This window comes from Cololabis saira, chromosome 19 (genome assembly GCF_033807715.1).
Source record: "Cololabis saira isolate AMF1-May2022 chromosome 19, fColSai1.1, whole genome shotgun sequence".
Taxonomy (NCBI): domain Eukaryota; kingdom Metazoa; phylum Chordata; class Actinopteri; order Beloniformes; family Belonidae; genus Cololabis; species Cololabis saira.
In genome coordinates, this window is record NC_084605.1 from 20,704,276 (window position 1) to 20,723,595 (window position 19,320).

General features: G+C 42.0%; 1 protein-coding gene across 1 annotated transcript in view; it reads right to left on the reverse strand.

Annotated features, from left to right (window-relative positions):
• The window catches only part of radil2b (Ras association and DIL domains 2b), a 40,128-nt gene extending 31,199 nt beyond the window's left edge, over positions 1–8,929 (reverse strand). Inside the window, exons 1-5 of the mRNA XM_061708115.1 lie at positions 8,694–8,929; positions 7,803–7,990; positions 7,389–7,563; positions 3,794–4,026; positions 2,396–2,850 (exon numbers count right to left, since the gene is read on the reverse strand). Coding sequence (XP_061564099.1) covers positions 2,396–2,850; positions 3,794–4,026; positions 7,389–7,563; positions 7,803–7,990; positions 8,694–8,821 — 1,179 coding nt within the window. The 5' untranslated portion in view covers positions 8,822–8,929. The remainder of the gene's footprint in view (positions 1–2,395; positions 2,851–3,793; positions 4,027–7,388; positions 7,564–7,802; positions 7,991–8,693) is intronic.
• Between the last annotated feature and the right edge of the window lie 10,391 nt (positions 8,930–19,320).

The window sequence follows — 19,320 nt, forward strand, 5'->3', positions numbered from 1 at the left end:
GCGCATCTGAAGCATCGGCATCGCCAGACATATTTTACAGGAGCACAAGCCCCAGTATTGATCTGCAGTGCCCCAGTATAAATTTCACCAGTGAAAAAAAAAAAAAAAAAAAGATCACTTTGGAGTGTTAAGTCTACATAGCATAAGCTACAAAATGCACATATGACTACTTAATATGGCAATTCATTCACATGTAGAGGGAGAGAAAGAGAGAGAGAGAGGCGCTGGCTAGCAGTTGAGTGACTAAAGGTATGTATCATTTGCCCATAACAACTGCTGAATACCTATATAATATCATATATAATTTTGATTTTGATTTGACTCAAACAGTATTACTCCTGTAGATGGATATAAGAAAGTTATTCGCTCACAGCAAGGAGAAATGAGAGAGGAAGCCCCTAGCTAGGCAACATCAACCTGTGTTTATGACGTAAACATTAACGTCATAAACGTATCAAGACAACCGAATTAACATTAGCAGTACACATAGTGACTTTTGTTAGAAGTAGCTAAAGTAATCCAGTCAACAACATAATCTGATCTGATTGTATAGTTTAAAGCACTATTTATGCTTTTTTAAATATATAAATAAGTGCAAAGATCTTTTTTGGCAGGCATTATCTGTGCCCCAGTACAGTCTTAAGTCTAGTGACGCCCCTGGTCTGAATGTTGTAATTTTGTAAATGCGAGGACCCAGTTTGAACACGTTCACCTGATGTCAATCACAGTTAGCCATATCTGCTGGGCTGTGTTAGTTTACGCTAACCAATAATTAGGGATGCCCCGATACCGATACTGGTATCGGTATCGGGGCCGATACTGCTCTCATATACTCGTACTCGCAAAAATTCTCCGATACGACGCACCGATACCACTTCATTGTTGTTGTAGTTACTGGTTAGCGCCGCTAAGGGGAGATGTTGAGCTGCCCCTCAGCTCCCCGGGTGAGTGTGCAGCCTGGCTGAGCAGCAGCCACCGAGCTGCTGCTCAGCCAGCTGTTCCGTGTTTCAGTTTGTTCTATCTTCCTTAATTATACAAACTGGACGGTTGAGTATTGCCCTTACTCACAGGGAACTTTATTAAACACCCCACGTAACTCACAGTACAACATAAACAATCCCATTGTTACATTCCGTTAGCCGGTTAGCCGGTTAGTCGTGTTAGCTGCGCCAACAGCCTGCAGTCTGCCTTGCTTCTATCGTTGTCCCTTATTTTGAAATATGTCCACACTGCTGACATCCCGCTTGCATTAACTGTCGCTATCTTGCCTGAAAACAATGGTATCGGGGCATCCCTACCTATAATGCTAATTATTATTTAAAACCACTCTTAGCAAATCTGTTCTCATTTCCAGTGTCGACACCAAAAGGACATCAGAAATGAGTTACCCAACCTATTGCTAGCAGCAGTTAGCCAGGCCTGCTGGCATCATGGTCAGATTAACCGGGGTCACAACAGACTTCCTCTGAACTGGGCCAAACCTGTTTTTTTTGGCAAGTATTGTATAAGGTTTTGTTGCCCAAATTTCATGAGCATCATGAGGTACACGGCAGACTTGTGAGGGCAAGATGTGGAGCAAAGTCCCTTTGAAAATGACGAATTTGCTGGAGATGTGGCCTTATTTAGGCAGCCACACTCACCTTGAGTCAGTGACGTCGAAGCCAGAGAAGACTGCGGAAATACGCCACGTTTGGGCCAAACATTCCTTGCTATCTGACTTCAGACACATCATTGGGAGTTTTCTGCAGCGTAGACCTAGTTCAGCAAAAACTGGTGAATACGTCAATAAAAGGAAAAGATAAAACCTGTTTATTCCTTTTTCATATAGTTACTTTTGGCATTTTGTTTAATAAAATACTTAATTCTGTTTTGAAAGCCATTTCATTTAATAAACTTTAAAAACTCTTTGAGAAGTGAGCTTTTATGTTTGGCAAATGCCTGGCTTTTGTTGGCTGGTTTTTGTGTAAGCATATTTGCTTTATTTGTAACTCCTCTCCTGATAAGTGCAGTGTCGAGCCAAAATGTTGCTGTTATCCACAACAAACATGCACACATGTGGGAACTCCTTCCCACGGTAGACCTCGCAGCAATAATGTCGGCTTTGTTATTGACACGCAATTCCAACTTTTTAATAACTTCTGTATTCAAAGTATCAATAATGAATCCCCGCCCCCTGATTCCTCTGTGTGCTGCATGTGATGTGTTTACTGATTAGGAATCATCATAGTTGATTCCAGCGGCCAACCAAACAGCCGGAGCATCGATACCTTACACAGCTTAATAAAAGATGAACTCTCTGGCGTTGTAACCAATGCTTGGTTTCTGAGACTCTTGGGAGCATCCAGCTGCTAAAATGTGATTGGATAATCAACTGCAGCATGTTTGTATGAGATACCTGTGTGAGGCTGCAGCCCTGCAGCAGCAGCAGGTACGGACAGTCGTGAGGAGGATGAATGGAATACTGTGTGGTGTTGTCGTCGCTGCTCTCCGTCTCCTCCCTCTCCGATTCCTCTCCTTCCTGCTCGCCTCTTGGCCTTGACAGACAGAGGGCCTCTGTCTTGGTCCCTGACCCGCTGCCCCCCTCGGAGCCAACTGCAAAGCTGTGAATGGGATTCTGTTCTGGGCCTGTTTTGAGGGGCTCGTAGCCCAGGACTGAAGAATGATCCAGGCTCTCGCATCGATCTTTGACGGGCGCATCGTGATCCGTGTGATGTTGGGTGTCCGTATCCAAGAGGTCCATTTCACTTTTGCTCCTCCACAGCTTGAGGCCCCGACCCATAGTCCTTTCCACAAGGGTGGAGGAAACTCTGGAGCGGCTCTTCTGCAGTTTGCGAGCCTGGGCATTGATACCTGTGAGAGATAAAGACAAACGAATAAAAGAAGTGGGACACTTCAAAAGCTACAGTACATCACGCACAGAGGTGATGGAATGTGATGATAGAGCAACACCCGCTATTTTTTTTCTTTTTCCAATCAAAGGTGAGGTGTGTGAGTGCCGGGTCATTAATACACAGTGTGCTCATGCCAAAGGCAACAAGCAGAATCCCCATACAGGAAGCAGACCTCAGTGGAAAGAAAGACAGAGCTCGTGGAAATAAAAAAAGATAAAAAAAAAAAGAAAAGTTTACTCTCGCAACAGGATTCAACAAACTGACACTGATAGAAGGCTATCGCACGCTGGGCCATTCATAAAAGCAAAACACACAACAGGACACGCAGTTGCACCACAACCGCAGCTGTGTCAACCACAGCTGGGGCCTGCAGTGGAAACCATCCCAGAGCCGACAGAGCGGGGTCCACCCAGCACCTTTCCAGCTCCCCGTCGTGTTTGCGTCATGTATCGGCGGAAAGTTCCACGCAGTTTTCTGTCATATCAAGGTTTAAAAATACAACTGAAACAAAAGTTTTTAAACCTGAAGGCTTTATAGAGCCGGGATTAACGGCAGGTTGTGTAGCGGGGGCAAGTTTAATGACATAACAAAGCGAGTCTGCAAATTTCATTAGGTTACAACTTGTAACATTTTAATGACAGTAAGAATAAGATCCAATTTTATAAAAAAAGAAAAAATTAAAAAGAAAGGGGAGGAAAAAGGAGTCTGTGAGGCTTTGGCTGGTTTTCACTGGAAAACAGCAAACCACAATTTATTGTGAGAACTCAAAAACTGGCTTTAATACTGAGAATGCCTCGTTTAATCATAAAGACCCATATTCCAGGACATGTAGACATCCTGATTCAGGATGTGGTGTATTGCAAAGGATCGTTCTCTAAGTATAACCCGAGGCTGAAGCGTACCAGCAGTGATGGTGTCCTGCTCCTTGGAAGTCTTCTCCTCTATCAAGCTTCTCCTCTGGATTTCGAACCGTCTCGCCAAACCCTCTCTGGGTTTCCATAGTGACTGAAGGAGGAGAGGTTTCTCGTGGTCACCCAATACCCGAAGCCCTTCTGTTCTCCACTCGTGGTTGACAATGGAGCCAATGGTGTCACAGAGGACGTACGACTCAGCCTCTTCCTTGCTCAGGCCGTACCTAAATCAAATGGTCGACAACTGTAATAACAACATATCCTCATAAAACACAAAGATACATCACTGAAAGACTTCAATATAATCACACCGACTGTACGGAGGAAAAAACAGCACATAACAGCCCCAGGCTGTATAGAAGAACCAAACAAACCATTTGTGACATCAACCAGAGTTTTCTGATGAATGGTTTTGAAGACTCAAATCTGTCTTAACATCCTCATTTCGAGTGTTTCCAACCAAAATGACATCAGAAACGAACACTCCTGGAGCCAGAGGGTAGGACTAGCGGAGCTGTGTTCACTTAGACTGTAAAAAACAATGGACAAAGCATTGGATCACGTGACCTATTGGTTTTGTAGAGACCGGTTTTGAAGCCCATATTTCCTCGTACGGGTCGCAGCCATGTTGCTCTGAAAACCGACGGTAACACGCCCACAGTATGTCAATCAAACTTAGATATAGCTACCAGCTCCTTCAGCCGAACCCCGCTTAAGGTCTCCAGCGCTGCCATCAGACGTTTACAGCAGAATATACTGTTTAACATGTTCTCAATGTTGAGCCTAATGATTACTGATGAGATAGTGACAAAAGTGACAATGGCTAGCCATTGGCTAAACTGACTGTCAATCAATCATATCAGGGATGCATTTTTTGCTTTATATAAAGTATTGTGTATGATGTGGTACAAAAATATTCACCCCATTCAGAGATACCATGGATGTGAAATCAAATAACTGAGACTGTGTGAAGTTTTCTTATTTTCAGGCATGTTGTTTTGCCTTCTATTGTTTATAGCCTATTGTTTTATTCCTAGTAGCCTATCCTCTAACGGTAGCAATATCGACCGCTAACTGTGACTCTGTGAAGCTGAGCTGGTGAGTTGGTATACAAAATCATTTTAATTTGTGTTAAATATCATAAATATGTCTGCGAAATTAACATAGGGATGTTTATATTTATACAGATTATATTTTTATGTTTTCAGTTGATTACCTGCTGACAGCACGATCCCTGTTTAAGTTAGCATGTGTGGAGTTGCTAATGGAAAAGACAACGGTTGTGTGTGACACTGTCTCGCCGGTCAAGCGCACCCCATGCGGTGGGATTTATTAGTCTAACAAACGTTAGGCTGGTAAAAACCGTACAGAGACCAAAACATTTTTTTTTTTTTAACCAGGCTGTAAATATGTTTCTGCTCTAAAAAAATAGAGCCGACATTTTAACTCCATTTTAACGTTGTTATCAATGGACATTGATTCCCTTTTGCAACCACCCTCTAGCGGCCAGTCGAGAAACTGCAACGAATCTTAGTTCCACATGAGCCTTAACTCGAAAGTGGGATGGTTAGTGCTTGGGGCTGACTCATCTTGATCTTGTGCTATGCTGCCCCCATTTGGTCAGAAGGGGTATTACTCGATCGAGTGGCTGAATCTTCCGCCTGTGTTGGCTTTTCTGTTGCTATGGTTGGCGCTTGCCTGCTGCTAGCAGTGGTTAGACCTTTTGTAGCAAAGCTTACTGGCATCTTTGCCAGATTAACCCCAGTTAACCACGATGTCGGTAGGGGTTAATTAGCATAATTCGCTAGCATAAACTGCCTTATAATGCTAATTGGTAATTAGCTAATTTAGTAAATTTTCGCCAACTCAATTGGCTATTTAAATTAGGTCATAAATTATGGTGCCATCTAATATTCAGAGGTGTATAATCCAGGTGCCATAAAGTAAAAACCCTGCCATGTTTCTGGATCAGCCTGTACATTTAGAAAAGGGGTTTTCACTAACGACCTACCATCTACCTGCAAGGAGCTGGTTTAGTGATTGGTTGGAACAACTGCTGGACTGGATTTTTACTTTATAGCACCTGGATTATACACCTCTGCTAATATTACTTTCATTAATATATTAATTCTGATTCTGCCCAAGTATCCTTATTTTAAGTGTTGCTACCAAAATGACATACGAAATTAGCACTACTAGAGCACTTTGCACTCTGGTAACTTTAAAAAAAACAAATCTACCTGTGCAATATTAACATTCACATCCATTTCTATCTTTTTTTAATCCTTTTATATTTGTAATTATTGTGTGTTTTTCTTTTTATATACTGTTTTGTTGTTGTTATTTTCACATAGGAGCTGCTGCTCAATTTCGTTGTACTTGTACAATGACAATAAATCTATTCTGATTATATTATGCTAATTAATATTAACTAGCATCATAAATTAGCTTCTGCTAACTTGTTTAGCATAAACATTAGCATTAGCCTACCTAAACCATAAAGCTTATGTCTCATGCTTGTCACTTGGCCTGCTGCTAGCTATGGTTAGACCCTCTGAAATCGGAAAAGCTCGGTGCCAGCAGACTTCAACTTGGAAGGATCCTGAAATGACTATCCATCATGATCCTTTAGCCGAAGTTAGAGCTGTCGGCGAACATTTGAAACATGTCCAGTTTCAAAAGCTACTTTAGTTGCAATCTTAAATGACTACTTAGTTAAGCTTCGCCTTTCCACACCAACCCACATGTAATCACCACAGTTTGTAAGTAAAATTACCAGCACAACAAAACATATTCTATGTACAATATGAATAACTCTGCTCTGTTAGGTCTTTCACAGCTAAATACAGTTATGCACTAAGTAGTAAATCTATGACAACTAGCCACTGGCTGTGCCGGCCGCCAATCAAAAGTTGAAATCTCTGAATTTGCATTACCCAGACAAATGGTAAATCATCTTCAGGTCTCCATACCAGAAATATGAAATTCGGCATATATTTGAAGAAAGTAAAATTAAATTATATGAATATTTTATCAAGCAACAAAGTTGAACAGATGAAGAGTGGTAATGCTGCTCAATGTGTTTAAAGCTTATTGTAGTTAAATAATTAAATCTCACTGCTCTGGTGGGAAGTTTTCCTTGAAAAACAGGAATAAGGATCTACAATGTCCTATGGATGAATCCCTGTTGTATTAATCTTTCCATTATGTTGTTGGCTTAAATGTAAGAAAGGTCAGACAAGCCAGTGCTGTCTCACAGCCCAGTGGATGTCTTTCACACACAAGTCTGTGGTTTTCACTAGACCCTTTCCAAACTTAATTGAACAACTTGGCACGCGCACAAAGTCTGCACTGTACTGTAATCACAATAAACAGAACAAAGCTTCAAGTCAACATTGTTCATCTGAAATCACATTGACATGAGTCGGCTAATCTTTCATCGGCGGCTGTCATGAGAAACGGTGCCGACTGCTTTGATATACAAAACACATAGGTGCGCTGCAGCAGATGAGGCCCGAGGGACACGTGAGGACACGGATCCGCATATGGCGAGCAGACGTGCAGAGCACACAACACATGCGCTCACCGTTCCAGGGCCTCCTTGACCAGCTCCTTGGCGCTGGAGTGTGTGGTGGCCAGGACGCTCTTGTAGTGAGCGCCTTCGCAGATTTCATTTCCGAAGATCTTCAGGATTCCAGGCGCGGTTATCTGATTGGAAAGCTCGGATGGGTCATCTGCTGGCAGAACATCTGCAGAGAGAACTGCAGACATGGGAAAAAAACAGGTTTTGGTTGTTCATGTGGTGGAAATACTGTCTGATTGAAGACTATATTCATGTACTACAGGTACTATATAACTTGGGTACCAGTTTGTTACTTTTAAACCATCCCTTCCTTGTAACTTCATCTTAATCTCTTCCTTGAGCATAACAGATGGTAAATAACCGTTAAAAAGCCACATAGCTTCAGCATCAACAGATTATTAAGTCAGCGTGACGTACTGCTTCCCTTCCTGGCTTGGACAGTCCGTGATGACTTGAGTCCAGAGGTCAGTGCCATGGAGTCGGAGATGGCGGCTGGTCTTCGAAGGAAGACACCAGATAGGCGGTTGTTGTGGCGACGGATGTGACTCTTGCTGAGCTGTCTGGCGGCCGCCTCCTCGGCTAACCTGCAGGTGGATGATCCTGACCTGAAGAAAGGAAGACCACAAGAAACAGAAAGAAAAGAAAAAACTGTTAAAAATCAAGGTACAGTAGCTTAAGTTTTAGCTATATTTCAGGGCGATTTAGAACATGAAGCTGAAACCTCAAGACGAGAGTTTAAAATAAGTGTCTAAGGGTTGGTCGGTCTCCAGCTCTGCTGCCGTTCACCATGCTGTCTTGATCTCTCTCGGTGCATAACTGAAATAATAAAGCGTTGTTCCCTCCTGACCAAGCCTCTAAGCTTCTTACAGCTGTGGTTCAAAGATTTCTCAGCAGTTACGCCACAGTTCCTGGCGCAGGATTTGACAATTTTGAATTCTGATTCTGGTTGGTGGTGCTGGTGAAATCCTGGGATATGAAAGGTGTTATAGAGGAATAGACGTTTTTATGCACAACAGCACAGAAATTATGAGAGGATCATGTGATCTGGATCACGTTCTAACAGATTAAAATGTGCATTTACACGCAACTAAAGCTGACAAACGTAGAAGGACTGATCTCAAAAAGAAAAAAGTAAATCAACTTATAATTGCTGGCAAACTCTTGAAGTGAATTGCATTAATTGAAATGTATTTACAGTAAATGGAGGTGGATGGAACTTAATCTGCAAAGCTTCTTGAGATGACTTTTGTTAATTGAAGCCAAACAAATCAACTGATCTGAACATGTGCCCGTGTTGCTCATACTCACTGCTGAGAACCATCACTGGTCTTCCTTCCCAGCCGGACAAACCGTCTCTTTGAGGAAGCTTCAGGGAAGCTCGGTGGTCTTGGAGGCAGAGCGTGCAACTCCTCAGAGGACTTGTTCATCTCATTCATTCCCGTCTTGATAGTTATGAGAGTTCCTGCTCAGTTCCAGCTGCTGCACGTCATTCAGAGTCAGAGGGAGAGTCCTTCGCCTGATCCATCGGGGGAACAGAGATGAACCATCGAGGACTAGAGGCAGACAGCCTTTCGGCAGCTGCTGCGGCGCTATCCGGAACAGACGCTGCAGATGTTTCCAGCCCTCAACCAGCTGTTGGGAGCTGCTGCAGATGGGTTGGTCAGTCCAACGGGGGAGGCTCCATTTACAACTTAACCCCACGCTGTCTCTGAATGAGCTGACTGAAATGTGGACTATGTTGCTCGCTTGTCTGCTCGCAAGAAGATGGATGATGCTGTAAGAACAGAGATCCTCCTTTTGGCACCCAGAGCTGAATGCAAACGCACTTCTCTGCATCTGCGACTCCATCTTCTGGCTGCACACACATCTGACCTCAGAGGACTCCCAGCTCTCATTGGACACATGATATATAAACAACACATTTTTTTATTAAATCATCATTATTTGCGACCAGAAAAAAACAAAAAATGGGCAATTAAAATCTGGGCTACACCTCTGCTCAAGTGTTTTATTGGATGTTCTCAGGCCCTGTTTACAGGTAGCAAAAACGGTGGTGTTTTCGTGCGTTTTGGCTGTTCGTTTATACGAAAACAAAGCTCAGTCACCAAAAATGATCATTCCTAAAAACTCAGGCCAAAGTGGAGATTTGCAAAAACTCCGTCTTCACGTTTGCTTGTAAACAGAGGGAAACTGCCATTTAGGCTTCAGAACATCACATTATGCAACAGAAACGTCACCAGCTTCATTTGTGCGACCTGTGCTTACAATTTGTTTGGCCACTGTAGTTACCCGTGTCATTTGTTGATGATTCCGATTAGCTAGCATGACTTTATGCTTCTCGTTACACTGCTGCCTGTAGGTTTGGCATGCTCATAGCACCCTTTACCAGCGTATTTATGCGGGTTCGTGTAAATGAAGAGATTTTGAAAACGATCTGAAATAAATTATGGTATTTTTCAAAATGTAGAGGGGGAAATATGTTTTTGTAAATACCTATGTGTCAACGTGGCCTCAGTCTCTGCATTATACAGAGTGAGAAAGACAATTTGTCTTTCTTCAAATGCCATAAAGCCATCATGACCGCATGAGGGTGTACAGCTCTGTTCAATGGAGACGGTCCAGCGCATCTTATAACACCACCTTGTCCTGATAGAAGTGAACTCTCACCAGGGGCTGGCACGTGAACTTTCCTGTGACATGCTGCCATCATGTGTTCAAAAGTGGTACTCACAAAGTTGCTTTTTATTTTGAAATCAAATAAACAAAGATAACTATTATATGACAACGTTTCAAAGTAAAAAAGATAATTAGGAGTTTGAAAATGTTGAATTACGTAACAAAATTACTTGAATAATTATTTTTACTTGGTTTTATTTAAAATACTTTTTTTTATATATTTACACTTTGGAAAAGCTCCCAAGGTTTCTTGTCTGACTGTGGTTCTGCTGTGGAAGGATACTTAGCAGTTTACGCAGCATCCTCCTCTCATACACCACCGAGGAGTCCAGCTGATCCCCCAGGACGGAGCCAGCCTTCCTGATGATCCTGCTGATCTTGTTGTTTTTAGATGGATCCTCGTTATTAGATAGACATACATATTGATAATAGTTTTGTGACAAAATAATTGATATTATATATAATCTCATTACTGAAGTGATAAAAAACAATACCTGTTTTGAGAGTTGATAATCTCCACGCTGCTCACTTCCGTTGTCAAACACACGTTCCCTGGACCTTCAGGGGGTAAAAACAAAATGTACTCTGTTTTGTAATGATTTTAGATTAATTTTAGATATGTAATGATGCGGATAGGGCAGCAGCACGGTTGCTTGGTGGTTAGCACTGTTGCCTCACAGCAAGAAGGTTCCTGGTTCGACTCCCTGCCGGGGTCTTTCTGTGTGGAGTTTGCATGTTCTCCCCCGTGCTTGTGTGGGTTCCCTCTGAGTACTCCGGCTTCCTCCCACAGTCCAAAAACATGCATAGTAGGTGTGAGTGTGAGTATGTCTGGTTGTCTGTCTGTACATGTAATCCTATGATAGACTGGCAAACTGTCCAGGGTGCATACCTGTCAAGGTATGGCTGGGAAACTACCGTATTTTACTCCTCTTTTCTGCCGTTCTCCCGTATTAGTATTTTCCCGTAAATTTCCTGTTTTAAAATATAATCATAAAAAATAATTTTTTTTTGTGTCTGCATACATATTAATGGTTAATACCAAGTTGGTAAAAACCTAAAGCATATATATGCATTTAATATATAACAATTTAATATATAACATATATACATTTTTTTTCATACATATATATATACATACATATATACATATACTGTTGCCTCACAGCAAAAAGGTTCCCGGTTTGACTCCCAGGCCCGGCGGGGGTCTTTCTGTGTGGAGTTTGCATGTTCTCCCCGTGCTTGCGTGGGTTCTCTCCGGTTACTCCGGCTTCCTCCCACAGTCCAAAAACATGCATGGTAGGTTAATTGATGATTCTAAATTGCCCATAGGTGTGAGTGTGAGTATGTCTGATTGTTTGTATATATGTGGTCCTGCGATGGACTAGCCATCTGTCCAGGGTGAACCCTGGCCTCTCGCCTGAGAATTAGCTGGGATAGGCTCCAGCAGACCCCCGTGACCCTGCAAAGGATGTAGCGGGTATAGATAATGGATGGATGGATGAAATCCTAACTTTTTTTTCCCACAAGATGACAGATCACATGTTTGATCATCTCTCAAGAACTCCATCACCTATGAAGTAATCTACAGATTTGGTCACCTCGTGTGTTTTTTGGGATAAAAGATCGTCCTCCGGTTTGGTCACGTGTAACCGATGTCTTTTTTTGGATAAAAAAAAAGAAAATCTTCCGCAGGTTTGGCAAAAGCTTGCTCCGCCACTGGTATGGGCTGCAAAGGAGGCAGTTTAATAGACTGGTTCTGTTTTCCTGTAAGTTGACAAATGTGACAGGATTTGATATATGCCGAAATATCTTTTTTCAAATCGAGGCCAGTAAAAGTAATGAAAGACTTTACCATATATCTTTTTAACACCAAAATGTCCAGCCACCATGTCATGAGCAGTACTCAAAATTCCTGACCTAAGTTTAAATGGAACCACAACCTGAAAAATGGCATCACCCATAAACTTGTCACTTTGACCCCTTTATGATTGAAGGTTTCTTGGTATATTTCTGGAAAAAATTCTCCACACAAAACAATGAGCTCTCTCATCAGAAGAGTCCGTGTTTAATTAGATTCACACCTTCCTGATGTAAATGACCCAGCAGTGGAACCAGTCAGGTTATTAAACTAGTAATTTTACAAGACTTGATTTGGAGAAGGACTTAAATCTTAAATTAAGCAAATTGATGTTCAATTTCAAGTCCCTCTACAAATACACGTCTCTGGAACATTTCTTACTCCTTTTTAAACTCATTTTCGGTTTCTGTAATAGCCATCCGTAAATAGTGTGGATTCGTTGTGCAGTACCCGCATATGGCCGCTAGATGCCAGTCTGTCATAGAAACAGCTGTCACCCTGAAGGAGCTTGCTGGTACTGATCAGCCATCCTGTCACCTTTGGCTTTCAGACGTTCTTAAGACCATTCCTTTTTTTTTTTTAATGAGAGAACACACCAACTGAACAGCAGCCAGTTAGTCAAGGGGGCATCTCTCCAGGTGTCGAATTTCACGGGTTTACATTACACTGGGTGGGGCTGCGTTAAGGATCTGAACAGTTTTCAGATCCTTAACGGTTGAACAGTTTTTAACCAACATCATTCTGCTGACGTGTAACAGCTCCTGCAGTGTAACTAAAACATTATATATCAGGCTCAGTTCACTTTTTTCCGGTGGCATACTTCACCAGCAGGACACCAGAAAAGGGATATCCATCCGGCCGCAGGTGAAGAGTTCCCCTGCGGACCAAGGTCAGCTCTTCTTAGGACAGAAGGGCTTAACGTCTTGTAATCAGATCCCATGGCCTTGTGAACAAGGAAGAATTAATTAGCAAAGCCGTACTTCTGGTTGCTTTTTAAGTCCCCGCAGTGCAAATCTGCTGCAGTATAATTTGAAATAAGCGCTACTGGTTGACAGAAAATTCAAGATAAACACAAAGCTCCATCTGTCTATTATCACATTCACACTTTCGGTTGAAAATACACAAATCTTTTACACAAAGAAAAAAATACAGAAAAGCACATGCGTTTCTGTGTTATAATTCAACCTGAGCTGACTTCCTTGGTGTTTTCAGCTGTATCTCATGTTTGGTCAAAACAGATCCAAACAAAACAAGGATTAACTGACAAATTCAGCTGAGTCTGTTGGGACTTCTTATCTCAGGTTGATACACTGCAAAAGGGCACTGCAAAATCAACTCAAACGAACTGCTTCAACTTGTAACAAGTCAATAAGTGAGGGCTATCACTTCTGACCACGTGGTGACATCTACTAATGCATAGCTACGGTCAGGGCTGGACTGGGACAAAAAATCGGCCCGGGCATTTTGAGCCTAGACCGGCCCACCAGGTATTGATGGAAAGAAAATGAAGCCTATGAATGAAAACAAACGTTCTTGTGACACCGCTTGTACACTGTCTTGTTGGTGTGTATGTTCTTGTCTAATAAACCTAAACCTACACCATCCCCCCCAGTCCCATTATAGATGTACTTAGTACTGTTTCTGAGTAGACCAGCAAACTTGTATGGCAAGCCGTTTTAACATTTAATAGCTAGACTGGATATATGTTGCAGATATCTGTAATTCAATTGTTCCTAGTCAAAAAGAACATTTCAGATATCTACAATGATATATTAACCCATTTTAAACAGCAGTATTTCACGCTGTCAGAATGCGTTCCCCCTCTGTTTATCATGAAGGGATGCTCACACATCTTTCAAATTCATACTGCTGACTTCTTTCACCACCACAGATAAGTCCTGTGATTTTCAGGCTGATATCATCATATTTGACCATTTTAAACAGGGGGAATGCAGCCCTGCCTCTGTTTTTTCTAACTAATGACCATGAATTGCCTACAGTGGGTTCTTCCAATATATGTATACATATACACAAAGTCTTTGCTGCGATGGCATCACTGTAGGTAAACATTTCTCCAAAAAGATTGATGTATTATTTCACCCACCCACTATTAATCACAGCATTATTCAAATTTAGTGACAATCAGGAATCCAAACACCACTGTCCCTGTCAAAAAAGCAACTTAAATTTGGAGTTGCTAATTTAGTTTTATAGAATATATAAGATATTGAATATGAAATCATCATTCTTCAAATAGTATAAATAATAATATCAATAATAAGCCACGTGCTCTAATGTTGTGACTACTCCAGCCAGAGCTACCTGGGAGATTTGCGAGGCCCTGTGCGGAATGGCTGGGGGGGGCCTTCGCGCGTGAGCGTAGCGAGCGCGCGCGAAACTTTTTGGGTTTTTCGGGTCGGATCGGGTGTCTATATGCGCAATTTTAACTCTCCAATTAGCAAAATACTGGATAACTTCCCCTGCCTCATCATCATTTGGCTTGCCTCGACGCGGGGCCCCACGGCTGCTTGAGACCCGGTTGGATCGGTGATTTTTGTAACAAATTTATCAAACGAGCCTTTCAGAGAGGCATTTAACTCTTCCATTTTCTTTAGTTTTTTTTCTTTTTTCATCCCCTGATGGAAATTTCCTGAATCCGTCTCGTTCTCTCGACATTATGTGACAGTTTGTTCCAACTCCACCCGTCTGGATCAGAGCACCTTGCGTCTGCGCCTGGTCTGACGCAGTTGTACTGAACAACAGACACGCGCATCATTGCACATATATTTATTGATATGCACAGACTAGTACACATTTAGGTCTGTAATGGAACGTGACTGTTGATATTTATAAGGGAAAAAACGAAAAAAAATTTGAAAAAAGGGGGGGCGCGAGGCCCCTTGGGGCGCGAGGCTTCAGCCCATAACCAATCTAACTCATCATAACCAATCGGCCAGTGGTACCAGTTGTTGTCAGGTAAAAAACAAAATCAAATGGGCCGATGGGCCTGCCCGGGCCAAAAAAAAAAAAAATCGGCCAGCCCAAAATCGGGCCGGCCGATGGTGATTTTGGGCCGGCCCGGGCCAAAAAAAAAAAAAAAAACATTTTTTTTTTTTCGGTATGCCCGATGGCCAGTCCACCCCTGGCTACGGTCCAGCTTGTCTGGCATGACACCTGGCTCTGACATCACACACCGCATAAGAAGAGCACGCTGAATCCTCAATGACGTCATAGGTAGCTTACCTGAAGAGTGCTTTTGAAGCCTCTTTTTTCTTGTATTTGGGTGGAGCTGGCCGGAAGGCCCCACCCTTGTTGGGGGTGCAGTTTCTTGAAATTCTGTTTTATGACCAGTTCGTGAGCGCAAGTCAATGAGGATGACCTTCAAAAGAGTATTCAGATTACTAGAATATTGAGCAGTAGGTCCATGCATTTCCATGTAGTCACGGTCAAAGTCTGCTGTACTCTGACAATCCACACCACTGATGCAAGCTGCTGTTTCAGCAGAGTCATGTCCTAAAGATGTCAAGTTTAATCAAGAAATATTTAACCTTTGACGTTAACATTGCTGAATGGGTAGCCACCATTCCTTTCCGATATTTATATTGAACATTAGACATGACCAAAAGTAAATGATAATTAACTTGCATCATTGCTCTTACGTTTATTTTTGTCACAGTTAGCTATTGATATTACTTTACATTCATTTTTATCAAATCGGTCACAACATGCTCATTGAAAGGCTTCTGAAATGACCCACCAGGGCTCCTGGCTTATTTAACCGATCCACAGTGGAGGAGCTGTGGACCTGCTAGCAAATGTTTGAAACTGGAGATCTCGTTTCAATTGTCATTTTGGGAATTAAATCAGAAATTACTTGTGGGTTTAACTGAGGCATGGTAACCATAAGCTGCCTGCTTTTATCTAAACCTCCTTTTTGGACCCTTCCAGTCCAATCCACAGCCATGGCAGTCTGTCGAGTAAAATTAACAGCACAACAATCGTCTTTGAATTATGAATAACTTTGCTCTGTTAAGTCTTTATTCACAGCTCAGAAGTCAATGAGGACTAAATATTTATACATATATATATAAGTAGCAAAATGATGACAGCTATGCATTGGCTATATCAGATTTTATGTAAATTACAAATCAACTTTTTTGAACCAGGCTGTAAATGTGTTTATTCCTACTGTAAAGTTGGACATTTTAAGATTAAGGTCAAAGGAGAATGAGGAACTACAACTTTTCGTAGCTCCGTGTTGGCTTCAATAGGGCTTGGTCGCCAAGTTGTATTCTGGGATGCGGCGGCCATGTTGGCAGCCTCGTGAGTGTAAACATACAGCAGTGTAGTAGCAGTGTTGTAGCACCAAGTGAACAGACGGAACGCAAAAAAAGTTGTTAAAATGCCAGAAAGGAACTGGAATTTACCGGGATACCTTAAACAAGGAAGCCAGGGACCGGTATATGGAGAAAATAATGATTATTAATGGTTTTGATCTATGTGAAATCCCTACAAAGAGTGGAGCTCTGACAAGGACTTACTGCCGCAGTTCTGCACAACCGATGTCTTCGGCTACCTTGTTTGCAGTGTGAGCGCCTACACTTCGGAGCAGTTCTGTTGTTATAAGTCGTTGGAGTCTCATGTGCAGTTCACAAATGGATGGGTGCAGGAGCTTCAGATCATAAAGCCAGCAAACAGTGGGAACAAGTTAAACCATTAGCAATCTTTTCCCCACGTCTGTTATGTGTGGAGCTGTTGCACCCCACAACACAGCAACGGGTTACCATGGTTTACAGAATAATGGAAAGTAACGATTACAAGTAAGACACAACGAAGAGGGAGCACGTCTGTACACAGTGCGCAGTGGTCCGAAGCAGATAAGGTAGCTTCACACATGGCGGCTCCGCCAAGTGATGACACCAAGACGACCAAGCCCTATACAGAAGTTGGGATGTCAGTGCCAACAATGGTTTGTGTCTGAAACCACTTCCTAAGAGTAGTAGGGAAGTAATCTTTATTTGTCAGTATACATCTTTGCAAACACACACTGAAATGTGTTCCCTGCTACCTACTAACGTTTATCATTGACCAAGCGAACGTGATTGACAACAACAGTTTTCACTTTATATTTCTACTTCGCTACAAAATGGCAACAATAAAGTGGATTATATAGTGATTAGCGGGTATTTGGTACAAGAGCCTTGGACTTTTGTTGTCATATGCTGCCCCCACGTGTTCCAAGACGGTATTGCAACATAGGGTGGCTTTAACTTTTTAGCCTGGCTGAACTTTTCTCATTTTCTTTGTTACCGGATGAAACAGTTAATTCAAAAGGATTTTTTTTCAACTCTGGAAGACACTTTTGTCCAACCTCAACGCTGCATCTGTTCAAGCTGCTCTATTGCAGAGATACGATTAAATAACCGGATAATGGAATCACGTTTGCACATTGGACATCAGTGATGCGTACGTGGGTTTATAAAGGACACTCGGTCGTCCAACGTTTTCAGCCACAACTGGACTGGAACTGGAACTGCAAATTTTTACAAATACTAATTAACACCCAACCTGCTATGTGACCCACAGTATTTCTTTCAAAAAATAACATAAATGAAGGTAACCTCTTGATATATCATTGCCAGACATTACGTTTTGCACCAACACTATCATAGGGCTGTAGCCTATTGCCCCGACTTAAAAAGGGCGTCCCCATCTTCCTCTAATTCTTGGATATATCTGAAACACATTGTTGCTGTTACTGGCAATTGATTTTAAAAGAAAAGGAAAACGTGATCTTGCTTCCCTGAACTAGGAATATTCATGATCTGTCGTAATCTAAACGTTCAAACAATGATAATCCATCAGATCAACAAATATGATGGGAATATTTCCAAAATACTTTTTCTATCTGTGTATCTTTTTGTTGTCAATTCCCCCCCTCTTCAACTTTTCCCTGACCGTCTCCCTCACCTGCCTCGTGCCATGCTGTTGCTCATGCAGCATAGTGTCAATCAGCCAAGGATGTCTTAGTATTTATGACTTATATCGTGTTTTCATTTTCATATGCTATATACTGTATACTGAATCCGACCCGAATATTTTTGTCTCACTTGTCACCGGAGGCAGGACGGCAGGCTCAGTTCGGGTCAGCCCGCACATCTCTGTTGGACAAGTCATTTTACAATAGTGCGCCTTTACCGTGGATGTTTTCAGTGCTTTTTGCATTACTTCTGCTCCGTCAGCTCTAGACAAAGCGGTTTTCACAGCGTGTGATCAGAGTGAACAGCAGCAGCGTTATCGGGTGGAGTAAAAAGTCTGCATTTGTAGTTGTTTTGCCTGATTGAGTGAGATAACATGCACTCTCCCAAATACGATCTCTCCTGGAACAGAAATAGGATTAGCTGTTAACATGGATTTTCAATTTGTAAGTGCCAACTAACACCGTCAGTGCAGTTTCTGCGTACAACCACACTCTGTAATCTCAGTAATGTTGTCCAAGTGGACTTTAATAACAATTTTAAGACCATTGTTTTGTTTCTCATACACATGAGTAGGGGGAAGGTGGGGAGAGTGTTCTCTGTCATTTTTTCCCCCCCTAAATATTAACAAGTGTTGCATCATCCAGAAATTACTTACCATACCTTTAAGATAATTTTACATGAGCATAGACTAAAGTGACATTCCTTGTCCCAATGGCCAGTTTTGAAAACTGACGGTCAGCATGGCAAAATACACTTTGACCAACCTGAGTGGGGCCTTCTGCAGATGGTTAGTCCGCAGGAGGACAAACCCACATGGCTGTAGTACAGCAACTTACAATTTTGTCTGCGTTGCTCCATTCTCTGTTCTTCATCCGCTCTTTCTTGTCTCCCTTTTCCTGCTCTGCCCAGCTGGCCTCCGGCAGGAGGGTCGCCCCTTATTATCCAGGTCCTGCTCGAGGTTTCTTTCCTCTTAAAGGGTAGTTTTTCTTGCCACTGTTTGGCTTAAGGTTTTTCTCCCACTAGGGGAGTTTTTACTTGCCATTGTTTATGTAATAATTGCTCGGGGGTCATGTTCTGGGTCTCTGGAAAGCGCCTAGAGACAACTTGTGTTGTAATAGATGCTATAATAAATAAAATTGAATTGAATTGAATGGAAAATTTTCTTTTCACTGCATGTTATAATTTGTGACACAATCCACCAAAATGAGCTCCAAAGGCAGCTTGAAGGTCCATCAGATCAGGTTTCCGAAAATATGCTGAAATAATGAACATTTACTGTTTTTCTCCTCAAGCTTTTCTCAAATCCTGTCAAAACGGACACAGTGTTTGATAAACAAGCAATCGGGTGTTTCATATGGTTTTCATATATGTGAAATGATGAGTCCAAAGACATTCACTGCCAATAATATAGCCATCTATC